Below are 14,196 nucleotides of genomic sequence, written 5' to 3'. Positions count from 1 at the left end.
GATATAAGGAGGAAGTTCTTTACTGTAAGGGTGGTGAGGCACTGGAATGGGTTGCCCAGGGAAGCTGTGAATGCTCCATCCCTGGCGGTGTTCAAGGTCAGGTTGGACAGAGCCTTGCGTGACATGGTTTAGTGTGAGGTGTCCCTGCCCATGGCAGGGGGGTTGGAACTAGATGATCTTAAGGTCCTTTCTAACCCTAACTATTCTATGATTCTATGAGTAACAGAATCCCAAGAACACAAGATGATTCCTCTACCTTTTCTCCGAAATTACTTTTCACTATTGTCAAAACCCCAAAATGAACACCTTCCCCCAAAACTCCGTGTCATATATTCAAAGAAGCAAAGCTTTACATTTTCTAAATCCCTTTTTCTATCTTCACAATGATCTCCCTTGTATGGCAGCTCCCCTCAGCTCTCTGGAGGCATCTGGAAACATTCCCCCAATATCTCCCAAAGGACAGGGCTAAAAGTACTTGGACCATCAAGGACCTTACACTGCATTTAAATACCAGTAGCTAGAAATGTTACTCTTCTCTGTAACCTGCAATACATTTGCTCTTAAGTACAGAAAACCTCAGGAAAACTGCGGGATGGAAATGAATTTTCTGCATCTCGATTTTCATACCTTTTCTTTCAACCCTTCAGTCAATTACTCCCACTTTCAAAAATCACTCTCTTCCTTTGTCTTTATTTCTTAATTACCTTGACTTTTCTCTTTATTGTTATGATTTGCATTTTTTTTACTGACTGAATGAGCAAAGTATGATATTTAGCTCTCTGTTCAATACTTCTGTGATGAAGTTACTGAACAAATAAGAATGAGCACTTCAGCATTTCTTCCTCTGACTCAGACTACTTGTTTTCTTTGCTCTTATCTGTTGCATGTATTCTTACTGCTTACTCAGCTGATAACTAGTTCTACCATGTACGTCCTATAGCACTGCTTTCTGTATTGTTTAGTATCTCTTAATTTCTCTTTAATGGAACAAAATGGTTAGTTTTTCTTTTTTTTTTTATTTTTTTAATGAAAGGCCATACTGTTACGTAAATTTTGTTTTAGCTTTATTATTTTGGTCAAAGCTTTTGTTTTGGTGCTCCTGATGATAAGATTGCAGATCTTTGAGAAACTACAGACTTCACATGATTAAACAGCAGCCACTGAACTGACCAGTTAATAGCTCTGATGAGTCCATTCTTACTCATTGAGCATGCCCTGTCTGATACTAACTCACAATATGATTCTGGCTGTGTGTATCATCTTAGAATTGAAGCACACACACAATACCCACAGGGCAGCTGAACATGCTTCAGGGAAGGCTATCATAACTGAACAATCCTTCTATTACATCTGAATAACACCCAATGGCCTTTCCCAGAAGCCTTAAGCTGAATATCAAGTGTGAGCAGTGGGGCTAGGTGGAATGCAGGAATGGGAACGTGGTAGAGAACCCAGGATAGAGCAAGATGTTAACCTGCAGCTCCTTGATATTCTGTTTTCTCACAGCTCAGCAAATGCAGTACATATGTACAGAAAATAAGGCTTCCTCTCTATCACTTACTGATGTTTGCACCATCATAGCTCGTTGGTCTCGCATTTTTCGTACAATATCCAGGGGATAAACAGGTTGGTTCCTTTCAATTAAGCACATGGCTGTCTCCATAGTGACCAATACACCAGTGCGCCCGATTCCAGCGCTGTGAAATGTAACAGAAAAACAGTCTATAAATTAGTTTTTTGCAATGCACCAGATTCATATCACGGTCTTAATACTAGGATGCCAAAGAGCCTTAGAAATTACAGGAAGACCTCAATACTAGAACAGAGTGTGAAGCTTATCTTTAAAGCAAGTTCAGTATATTTTCTGCCAGTTATTAAAAAGAATTTTTATATAAATAAAACTAAAACCTCACCTAAAGAAAATGGATTTTTAACAATTATAACTGCTTAAAAATCTAAATGCACTTGTTTGGTGGTATTTTTGACTAAAAAATGTAATCTAACTGACTGCTTTTTGACAGGCACTTGAACAGCTGAAAAAAACCCTTTGCAGTACCATTCAAAAGGAAGTTACAACAGTGGCAGAGGATAAAAATGAAGAACAACTGACACTGCAAACTACCAGCTCTGTGACAGTTACGTGACTAAGGCATTTCACGCAAAGACTGCAGTAAAAAGGGAGTGAAAAGAAACTTGTCCTTTAGATACAACACCAGTGTCTCCGTCTTCAACAGTGAACGCTGGTATTACACAGTTTAACATTTTGATCTTATTAAAAGAATCTCCTGCCTTGCAGACAAACTTTTCAAAGCAAATGCTTATTCCAAGGCTGAAGCAAACCTATAATCAGAATTTTAAAGCACAAGTACCTGCAGTGAACAAGGACAGGCTCATTCTTTACTCTCTTTGGCCTCATACAGGTCACAAACTCCAAGAAGTCCATTGAGTCATCAGGAACACCATGATCAGGCCAAGCAACATACTGGAGATGGGTGACTGTGTGGTGTTGTTCTGTCTAAAAAAAGTAAGGTTTTCAAAAAGTGTTCAGTGTTATGACTCCTCTAATTATGTTTACTAGATACAAGTCATACTTTTCACAGTAGGCATGTTCTGCAGATGCTATAAGACACATATGATGTAGAAAATATTTGTCATTTTAAAACTCAAAGTAAAGTATGAACATGCAATTCTTAGAAAGCACGCAAAAGGCATAACATTTTCTAAACAAATGAGGTATCAAGTTTAACTTCTGTGATCTAAACAGACTGTAATTTTTTGAATTTATTGACTGCTGACTTATTATACCTTGAATTCACCCCAGGTAAAATGCTACAAGGTGTAAGCATAATAATACTATATAATCTAACAGGTTGGAAGAAATAGCTGAAAACACCAGAGAACTACTAAGAACTGTATCAAAATAACAGGGTCTTGGGACTACATAATTCATTCTAAATATGTATCTTTGTGTACTTACAGGTTCAGTTATAAAGTTGCCTGCAACATTTGCTAAATACTTTTTCTGTTCAACACCAATATATATAGCTCATACATACGTGTTCATTGTACATATATGATTGACTTCAGTACGACCCACAACAGGATACTTATGTGTGGAAGCAATAAAATCAGTTAAAAGATTCTGTTGGAGGAAGAGCTCTTTTTTCATTCAATTATACCTCAAAAAGTAGCTTTACAGAAGTTCTTTCAGTTTAGTTTTTTTTTTTAACTTTGATTATGAAATCACTCAATCATCTTTGCATTCAGATTGCGCTCAACTGCTATGTTACAGATATAACCAATGATTAGGTGGGAAGGAAAAAACCTAAGACACTCCTGAGCTCTGCTGCATCGTGCAACAATGATCTCGCTCTTCACAAACTGAGACAAGTCTTCAGGCTCCTTTATTGATTCCACACATTTAGCAACAGTTAAGCTGCTGGCTGGCATTTACTGATGTCCATTGCTAGACACCGTTTGACACCCTACTGAAATAAAAACTCCTTTATCACTGTATTAGTCTATAAAAACTGTCCTCTCCCTAGTGTTCCACACAAGAATGTTTTCATGATGCTTGTGACTTTAAGAAGTATTTTCTTCCTTTTAAGTGCAAAACTACTGAAATATATGACCTATTTCAAATGCCTTCAACTGCTTGCTTTCCTCTTCCACTTGAGGAAATTATTCCACTCCCAGGGAGCAGGCTAGTAAGATACAGAAGACAGGATAAACTACTGCCTGTGTACCAAGCAGTGTTCTAGGAAATTCATTCATCCCAGTCAAAGTAATTGCAATTGCAGAAATTTACAATTACCTGCAGGGATGTGAAGATAAACAACGCAGCTCATACTTAGCTTCCTAAAGGCAGTATCTGAGCAATCACTATTAAAAGGTCTAGCATAGGCCCAAGTGGATAATATAATCTACCGTTAATGACCAAGCTTGCTGTCATACAAATTGCATTTCAAACTATTCTCCAAAAGACCTCACAATGACCAGGATCTCTGCAAGAAAAAGCATGTCTTTTTCTAGTCAGCTTTGCTGTCATTATGTAGCTGAGAGCTTGATCAAATGATTACACTGTAAATTTTTCTGAAATGCTACAGATCAAAAACAAATACCAAAAACACAACAAGAAAACGTCATTAAAAAGTTGTCTTTTGGAAACCTGCGCCTGCTTAATCAGGAGATCTTCAAAGGGAAATGAGATAATGCAGCAATTACATGCAGCAGTTTAAAGTGATTCTCTTAAATCAAAGACATTTGAATTACAGCATTCAGGTGAAACAAAGACTTGAGTCATTCTAAAATTATCCAAGAGTGAGCATCCAGTGACCTTTCATGTGCATCAAGAACTTCAAGACACGCATCATGGATAAATGCCAGTGGCACACGTAAGAACCACCAACAGTGATCTGTAGCATCAAAAGCCATTTTACATTTTACAAGCTCAGAAAAGAGAATGGAGTCAACTTAATTTTTACTTGTCAGTAATTCAGACTCAAATATAGCAAGTTGCATTTTTAAAAAATAGTTCATAGACATTAAGTGCCACAAGCATATTACATAAGACTTACTCGGAGTGAGAATACGTGTCAGAGCACGCACTTGATCCTCAGAGCTGCTCCTTTTGGTGAGATCATTATCTGTCAAATGCCCTACTCACCCCTAAACACTACCATAGCTGTTTGTTGATTATTTCAGGTATGCCTCAAGCTTCAGCATAATTTCCCAGTTGCCTGTGTTTTATCTGTAGCGCTTTGATGAGTTTTGATTCATTTGGTTGAGCTCTTCTGAGATGATTCCAATTGTTAAAACTTGACCCTTCCATCACTCACTTTTCAAAATGCACAAATATTTTAAAATACTTATTTTTTTTTAATTAGAAAGCTAAGCCTATCGTAAATGGCAGCTTTATTCATATACGTTAGAACTAGCTCTTCAAATTCTAATACCTTTAAGTATTAGAAGTCCAGATTTTTTTAAAGCTATTTTTAGTGGTCTTTACACTCATAATAAAAGTCAGCCTTTAAATTCAGAAAAATGTCAGTCAAATAACACCGTACATGGAAATAAATTGCATTAAAAGACCACCACACTTACTGAAATCTAGCACTCATATATTAAAAAAAAGTGCTAGAATTACAGTTACTGGTCCCATAGCTAGCTTCACTGTATATGTCCTACTACGAATACTTACTTTTAAACACCTTTTTTCTCCCAGATCCTGCTTCTTTGTACAAAGCTAGTAGTGGAAAAGGTAGCTTCTCATTATACTCCAGTTGCTGTCCAAACCATTATCATCTGCAAGTCAGCTTAAATCCTTTCTACACTTTTTTTTTTTATTGAGGTTTTAAATAAGTTATTATTGCAACATCATAATGACTGATACATGTAGAATTTATCTTTATAAAATCTGGCTCTATTAAGTCCTTTCCTGCTGTCTCACTTTCTGGAAGTTTAGACTTACAAGAGCTGCTCATGTCCCAGTTGCTGTTTTTGCCTAACTTGACATTATATACCTTGTTCAAAAAATATTTAATGTTTTTTGAATGCACATGGACTGATTGCAATTGAATTTAGGTATTTGGTGTTTTCACAAATCAGCCTAACAATGGTGGATTTAAAAAAAATGAGTCCAAACAATGTACAGACTCCAATGATACTTCTAGATTGTCATTTGCCCAGTTTATCATCAGCCATTTGACCACCATTTAGCTGCTTCACAGCACTGAACCATATTCACTTGGCAAGCATCTACAGAAGTCTTAGACATGTCCCAAGCTTAGACATGCCCCAAGGTGTTTGTTAGTGTCCTGATAATGGTTACTGCTGTTGCAGCAAAGGTAACTGCCAAAAATAAAATGTACTTGTACCTACCTTTCCTGTGCAAATTCAGGACATCGTACTGCAAAAAGCAACTTCACTGTGGTTAAGCTAACATCCTAGATTTTGCTCAGAAACACAGCGTAAAGATACATGACCTTTACTATGCCTGTCACTGCGATTGCAACTCCTGACAAAATATGGTGCTGTCAGTGGTAATGCTTCAAATGGGTGCTGTAACACTTGCAAAACAATCTCATTATCAAGACCTTCAACCACAAAAATATCAATTCTTCATCTTTCTGTAGTTTGCAGCCCTGCTTATTATAATTAAATCAAAAGGCAGGCTTCCATGTTTCATTCCCCTAAATTGATTCTCCCTGATTAATAAAAGAATTGAGTGCTCTTTAAACAAAAAAAACCACACAGAGCTTAGAATGATAATACTCATATAGAAAGAAGGAAATTTAAGCTTGAAAGGTCAACCTTAATTTGACTTTTCTTAAAATCCAAGCCATTGATTTTGCATTTCACCTTTTTATTTAATGTCCTTTTTGGTCTAGGTTATAATAATCTACCATAAAAGAAATTTCACCATGAACTACATTAACCTTGAAATGGTCCTGTTATCTTCTAAGCAGGAAAAGGTATGCTCTTTGCTAGTGAACTTCAAATATATACCTTGAAAGCAGATTCAGTGATCAGGGCTAAAGCCTAGTTTCTGAAGAGCAGGATAATCTGGCAGTAGCATTTGGATTTTTGTTGGACCACTGTTCCCACCCCACTATGCTCCTGTGTGCTCTTGCCATAACACTTTTAATCTACTTTTGTTCTTCAGCTCTTTCCTATTCAAAATCAATTTGTATTCTTCTACCTCAAGTATCTGACAGAACAGAACACATTTAGTGCAGACCATTTTCAGAAAAGCCTCTGAAATGCCTCTGCAGTGTGACAGGTTTATTCAAGACATTTACGATATGATCATATTTCTATAGATTTCTTTGGAAATAAAAAAAATAAGGTCTTGTTTAATGTGCAGAAGCAAAAGTTTCAGAGATGAATCTAAGAATCTAACATAAGCAAACTTAACATTTCCCCCCACAAACAGTTGTACGACATGTATCTGGCAAGGAAGACAAATGGCATGGAAATCTTCAGCCCAAACAATTAAGATGTGTAAAAATATCAGAGATTCTATTTTTAGCTCCATATAGCACCAAGTGCTACTGGCTGTATACTCATTGCTGTCTTTGTTTCATCTAATAACAATTTAACATAGTCACTAGAAGGCCTACATGTTGGTCATTCATAAACAGAAAGATACCAGTCATTCTGACTGAATCTTGCAATTTTATGTCCTCCCTTAAGCAAACAGCAATATCATTCCTTAGCAAAACGAATATGTGTAATCTTCAATTTGTTTGAATTGCTGCAGGAATTTATTTTCTTTTTCTTCAAACCATCACCTCCACCACTGTGATGTCCATGGAAAGTGACAACTTTTAAATGAAAAAGCAGCTTATCTCCACAAATCCCACTTTTGCATTGTCACTGTCTGCACCATCATGCTAAACAGTCTGCATTATGACAAGGAATTGCCTTAAGTACATTGACCTGGGTTTTTTATAATGTGTAAGTGCTCTTTCATGTCATTCACTCATTCATCATAGCAATGGTATAACTTGTCTTTAAAGACTGAAATTCAATCAATTTTTAAACATATTGGTTTGGGTTTTTTTTCTTTTTCATTTCTTTGAATGATTTAGTTTAGTTAATAAAACTAATCAGGTGGGAGAATAACAGGGCACTTTGGAAGCAACCAACAAGGTGTGGTAACAAACATTAGATGTGGTAGAATTCAAAATAAAGCAATAACCAACCCGCCCCCCCAACCAACCCTTGCAAAATTACAGTTCTTCAAAGTTATGCGAGTAATACACTCCAGCATGTATCATCTCCACAGCCTTGCTAAGTTCCATGGATGTGTTCCAGTCACACTTAACAGAAATAATAAAAAATCCTTGCTTAAACAAGAGAAAACAGAAAAAAAAGTTTGTTTTTTTTTCATAACATAACTGGATGCAACTGGTGAGATTTAACAAGCAATGGTATGTTGTGAGGTAACTATCTTAAAGCAAACTGAATGGAAGTTTTCTTCATGCTTACCATGCTATTTTTTCAGTGGTTGAAAAGAAATATTTATCTTGTCTTACAAAATAGTGCATTGTGTGGTGAATTTCTGCAATCACACTACAGAATTTATTGCCTTTGGTCTGCTTGTTCTCGTTCCCAAAGTGTTCTGAAGCTTTCTGAGAGGTAAAAAAAATCAACTACCTAGCCTCAAAAAATCCTCAAATTAGTGCTTTATTTGCTTTCCTTTCATTTTGTTACAGGATAGACTTAAATTTTTGTCTTGAAAATAAAAAGTAAGAAATTAATCCTTATTTCATTTCATGAGGCTTAGAACAGTTACAAATATTTCACACACTGGCGAATGTTCAATCACAGGCAGAGAAGCACTGTGTCAGAAAAATCCTAGGAAGTTTTTAGTTCCTCAAGTCTTCAGAACATACCTGAACAAAAGGCATCGTTTCATACACTTCTCTTTCAAGTTATTTTCCCCTAAACGCAGATGTGAAATCTGTGCAACTTAATTTGCAGGAAACTCTTTCACTATTATGCCTTTTCAACAGAAATCAATTCTCTTGTGAGTTTGAAAGCTTATCCATCTTATCATTAAAAGCTACTTTTATTCAAAAAGACCAGTCCAATGATGCTCACATTAGTTCAGGGAATAATAAAACCTGGCTTGAATTCAGATGACTTTTAATGTATTCTTTAAAGAATACAACAACTCTGTCTGTGAGAGACAGTACATTTAAAGCTATACAAAGTCTACTCAAACACAAGATGCCTCCAGAAGAACACATATTGCCAGCTTTAAGAAAGCAGCTCAAACAACATGTAAAACTAGGAGATACTTCAGTGTTTCAGTGAGTCCTTTCAGTATGTTTTAACAAGGTACAAAGGTTTTTATTTCCATCTGAAATGCCAAATGCACACAGAGCTATCAATTATTAGGGTCATATTTTTACTGTGTGGACAGGTCAATGTTGAGTGTAGCCACTTTATTTGTGTACAAATAAGCTTGCCTATAGTGAAAAAATAAACCAAAATAAAAGACCCCCTCAAAACAACTCTGCCCTTACTGCAATACACTCACATCCACCAGGGATTCGCTTTACCATGCTTTTGGCTAACCTAGATGAAATCCATGCAAGCATACGCCTTTGCTGTAGAAACAATGTTCTAGCTGAGAGCTATCATGAGACAACTTAGACAGCTGAAGACCCCCGTAACTTTCACACCTGTTAACATGTCTACAAAGGCACACTATATTCTCACAAATATTTTATCACAAAAATAATTAACTTGTATTAAAAGAAATAAAAAAATAAAGTTGACTGCCCTACTCTCATTAGAATTTTGACTTATCACATGCTAATAGACACACCTGAAGTGAAAAAAAAACCCAAACCCATATTGAATATGGTCACTGGTGAATTTACTCAAAATTATGTAATGGTTTGATAAATACTAATGAAGAAAAAGAACAAGTATTTGAAAAGAGTAAACGAGTATTTACATGAAGCCTTAGCTACCCAAGTTAACTGGCAATCAGCTAATTTAAGTAACAGGGACTAAAAGTTGGTCTACAGACTGCAGTACTGCTTTAATGAGGTTAATTTCTTCTGTGCTGACATTCAAGTTTATCACTTGCAGGTTAATTGGCTGAAAAACAGAAGCAAAAGTCATGCTGCTTCCTGACTGGATCGTTTCTTATATCTAGGAAATGTAAACAGTCTTAACTGAAAAACTTTTTAAGTACATGCACCTCTAAACATGTGATGTTCATGACTTCAAAGGAAATTTTAATCATGTTAAAGAAAATATGGATGCACTGTGAAGTGACTCTATAGAAAATTTATGAGACTAAAGGATTGGTCATCTTGCTGTAAGAACACCAATTAAATGTCACATTTTAAAACTGCTATTTCCTTTTTCTTACTACCAGCAATTCTAGTAACAGTAAAATCTACTTACTTAAACATACAGAAGTTTAAAAGATTGAATAGCACTGGAACTGTAAATTAGTATTCGGTCAGTACACAGTGACTTCTTATGCATGTATCTTATGATAGCACAAACCCTTAACCTTCTTAGAAAATACTTGTGGCCACAGAATTCAGGAGAAGAGATGAAAAGGGAAATGTGTAAGAAATGTAGGACAACTTATGAACAAAACCAACCCTAATCTCATATACACAGGTTGTGGGAAGTCTAGGTGTGATCTGAACATACGATTTTACAACACAACCTGATATGCAAGAACTATTTCATGTTCTCTTTGCTTTATAACCCTTCCATTAGCATAAACTATTAACAGCTATGGAAAAAGTACCTTACATAAATTGAGCACATTTCAATTGAGGTATATAAGGTTTTTTTTTTCTTTTTAAAAATCTGACTGAAGACAATGAAAAGGAGCTGGTGACATTCGGCATCTTCTCTCAAAACAACATTATTATGCTTCACTTCTTTGTTAGCTATTCTAGCTGCATGTGTCATTAACCAAGTGACCCAAATTTCATCCTTAAAAGAACACAGTTTGAATAAATCCCTCATTGAAAATCAGAATACTTGTGAAGAGTCAGTGACTGCAAAACTGATTACAGAAAAGCACTGCACTTCTTTACAAAGCTTATGCTGTACTGGTATTGTAATAATGTATTAATGTATTATAGAACTTCAAAAAGCATATTTTCAAAGAAGCTCTAAAGAAATAATCATCCTGTTGATGATTATATGAATTATATGAATGTTGATTCATATAATAAAATCATATTTCTTTTATAAAAATGTGTGTATATGTACATACACACATGTACATTCTCATTCAGAGGTGTTCATGCACAGATACAGGGTCTATATCTACCTATCTATATATGTATTCATTCAGCTTCCTTGGGAGTAATTAAAGATAACAGGTATTTACCTCAACGTTTGTAATCACCATTTCTCTAACAACATAAGCAATCGTACAATCTTCAGAATGGCATCTGACACGAAAGCTGCCGTATTCCATTACATCTGGTGGATCAGGCCAGTACTGATGACATTTGGTCTGTAATGAAAAACAAGCATACGTCAAGACTGTATACAAGCACTTCTGTTTCTAGGTTCCTCTCCTATGCTATGGTTCACAGAATTGAAGGAGTGGTATAAAAATCTATGCTGGTTTGTCAGTGAGGTGTTGTCCTGGGTTCAGCAGTAGCAGTCATTTTTCTCCTTCTTAGTAGCTGGTGCAGCGCTGTGTTTTGACTTTCGGCCTGGGAACAGAGCAGATAACACTGATGCTTTAGTCTGATCAAGGACTTTCTGAGCCTCATGGTCTGCCAGGGAGGAGGGGAAGCCGGGAGGAAGCAGAGACAGGACACCTGACCCAAACTGACCAAAGAGGTATTCCATACCATAGCATGTAATGCCCAGGATGTAACTGGGAGTTACCCAAAAGGGCTAGTTCCCTGCAGGGTCGAACGGTTGAACGATGTATGGGTCGTTGCTTGGTAGGGTGGGGAGAGTTATTGGTCGGCTGGTGCTGAGGTGTTGTATTCTCTTCCCTTGTTATTTCCGTTATCATTATTATTATTGATGGTAGCAGTAGTGATTTGTGTTATACCTTAGTTACTGGACTGTTATCTCAACCTGTGGGAGTTGCATTCTTTTCAATTCTCCTCTCCATTCCTCTGGGAGTAGGGGGAGGGCAAGAAGGGGGGGAGTGAGCGAATGAGTTGTCTGGCTGGGTTTAAACCACAACAGGTGTTTACATCCAAATTGGAAAATAGCATGACAAAATAGGCTAAATTCTCTACAAACCTTTCCTTTAGTAATTCATAATAAAAATTCAGGTAAATTGGATGCAAGATACTTTCTGTCTGGTACTTACCTGCAATTGCTAAAATGACTTCTCCAGGCATAATATAGGAGGAGAAACAGATGGATTTATTCCCTTTTAAGAAGAAAAGTATAGGGGACAAATTTATAACTAACTTCAGCCACCTAGTAGCAGGTTACAGTAAAGGCAGAGCCACACTTTCCTTGGAAGTGAACAAAGAAAGGACAAGAGGCAACTGAATAAAAGATAGAAAAATGGAAATTTTTATTAGATGTCCATGAGGGTAATCAAGCACAGAAACAAGATGCTCTATGAGGCTGTGAAACCTTCATCCATGGAAATAATTAAACCTTAACTGACATGACACTGCATAACCTGCATGAAATTCAGAGCCACCCCTGCTTTGAATTAAGGAGTGCAGGTGATACCTCCACAAGTCTCTTCAAACTGAATTAGTCTTAGACCTTGAAGCAAGATCATGCTGGAGTGTGAAAAGCAGTGTGTACCAGTCCTTCCCACCCTGTTCCAACACTGCAGTCTCACAGCTGAGGGAAAGAGCAAGGCAGGCTCCATTTGTGGAAGCCCTAAGAGATAACCCATTCTACACAGAGAAGAGCAGAAAAAGGAATACACAACTGTCCTTACTTATTTCTCAATTGTTATGCTGTTTAGGACCTGAAATACTTACTTGCTTTCTAAACAAATTGCTTTTGACTGACGTGCCAGAAATTTGATAGCATAGGATAGATTACATAGAAAATAATGATAAAAACTAAAGTGCAGTCATTTAAGAGTCATCATCCACCTCAGAAAAACCCAAACTGTTCAGTTTTCAGTCTTTAAAACGTCAGAACCAATGCTTTTTTGTACATTAATATGTACATAAAATTTTCTGTACATTAATAATCTAAAAGCTTCATCTTTAAAACTATAAAGCATAGGGTAAATCAAAATACACCAGAATACACCAGATATTGCTTTAATTTTCAAGGCCAGGTTGGATGGGGTTTGAGCAATCTGGTCTAGTAGAAGTTGCCTCTGCCCACGGCAGGGGGGCTGGAAACAGGTGATCTTTAAGGTCCCTTCAAACCCAAACCATTCTATATTATTCTGAAATTCATGGATTGTTAGTATTTATTTAACAGATTTAAAGGAATTTTCAGGCAATTCTAGGAAAGAACCTATGATATAAGGCCCAGTTAGAATTCTAAGGCCCAGTTAGAATTCAACTTAGCTAGAGGTATTAAAGATAACAGGAAGGGATTCTACAAGTACATAGCAAATAAAAAACAGACTAGGGAGAATGTAGGCCCCCTCAGGAAGCTCTCGGGAGAACTGGCTACACAGGATTTGGAGAAGGCTGAGGTTCTGTCTTCACTGGCAAAGGCTCTGACAAAACCACCCAAGTCTTGGAAGGCAGATGCAGGGACTGTGAGAATGAAGACCTTGGGCCTAATGTAGGAGAGGATCTGGTTCGAGACCATCTTAAAAATCTGAATGTGCACAAGTCCATGGGTCCTGATGAGATCCATCCATGGGTCCTGAAGGAGCTGGTGAATGAAGTTGTGAAGCCGCTGGCCATCATATTTGAGAAATCATGGCAGTCAGGTGAAGTTCCCGATGACTGGAAAAAGGGAAATATAACCCCCATTTTCAAGAAGGGGAAATTGGATGACCCAGGGAATTATAGACCAGTCAGTCTCACCTCTGTGCCTGGCAAAATCTTGGAGCAGATTCTCCTGGAAGCCATGCTAAGGCACATGAAAATCAACAAGGTGCTTGGTGACAGCCAGCATGGCTTCACTAAGGGGAAATCCTGCCTGACCAATTTGGTGGCCTTCTATGATGGGGCTATGGAACTGATGGACAGGGGCAGAACAGTCGATGTCTTCTACCTGGACTTGTGTAAAGTGTTTGACACTGTCCCACATGACATCCTTGTCTCTAAATTGGAGAGACATCAATTTGATGGATGGACCACTCGGTGGATAAAGAACTGGCTGGATGGCCGCACGCAAAGAGATGTGGTCAATGGCTCAATGTCCGGCTGGAGACCAGTAACGAGTGGTGTCCCTCAGGGATCGGTGTTGGGACCGGTCTTGTTTAACATCTTTGTTGCTGACATGGACAGTGGGATTGAGTGCGCCCTCAGCAAGTTTGCCGATGACACCAAGCTGTGTGGTTCGGTTGATACGCTGGAGGGAAGGAATGCCATCCAGAGGGACCTCGACATGCTTGTGAGGTGGGTTGATGCCAACCTCATGAAGTTTAACCATGCCAAGTGCAAGGTCCTACACGTGGGTCGGAGCAATCCCAGGCACAGCTACAGGTTGGGCAGAGAAGAGATTCAGAGCAGCCCTGTGGAGAAGGACTTGGGGGGTGCTGATCGATGAGAAAATGAACATGAGCCAGCT

General features: G+C 37.6%; 1 protein-coding gene across 6 annotated transcripts in view; it reads right to left on the bottom strand.

Annotated features, from left to right (window-relative positions):
* The window catches only part of PTPN3 (protein tyrosine phosphatase non-receptor type 3), a 152,820-nt gene that overhangs the window by 1,169 nt on the left and 137,455 nt on the right, over positions 1–14,196 (bottom strand). For all 6 annotated transcript variants that reach the window (XM_061449070.1, XM_061449071.1, XM_061449072.1 and 3 more), the window contains 3 exons: positions 10,883–11,011; positions 2,370–2,515; positions 1,562–1,697 (listed from right to left, as the gene is read on the bottom strand). In XM_061449070.1, the coding sequence (XP_061305054.1) occupies positions 1,562–1,697; positions 2,370–2,515; positions 10,883–11,011 (411 nt within the window). The remainder of the gene's footprint in view (positions 1–1,561; positions 1,698–2,369; positions 2,516–10,882; positions 11,012–14,196) is intronic.

The sequence above is a fragment of the Pezoporus flaviventris genome, unplaced genomic scaffold (genome assembly GCF_033815535.1).
Source record: "Pezoporus flaviventris isolate CSIRO_AGI_PZ_B2104156 unplaced genomic scaffold, CSIRO_AGI_Pfla_v1 ptg000007l, whole genome shotgun sequence".
NCBI classification, from domain to species: Eukaryota; Metazoa; Chordata; class Aves; order Psittaciformes; family Psittacidae; genus Pezoporus; species Pezoporus flaviventris.
Note: the sequence above shows the minus strand (reverse complement) of the source record. Positions and strands in the feature narration are given on the sequence as shown.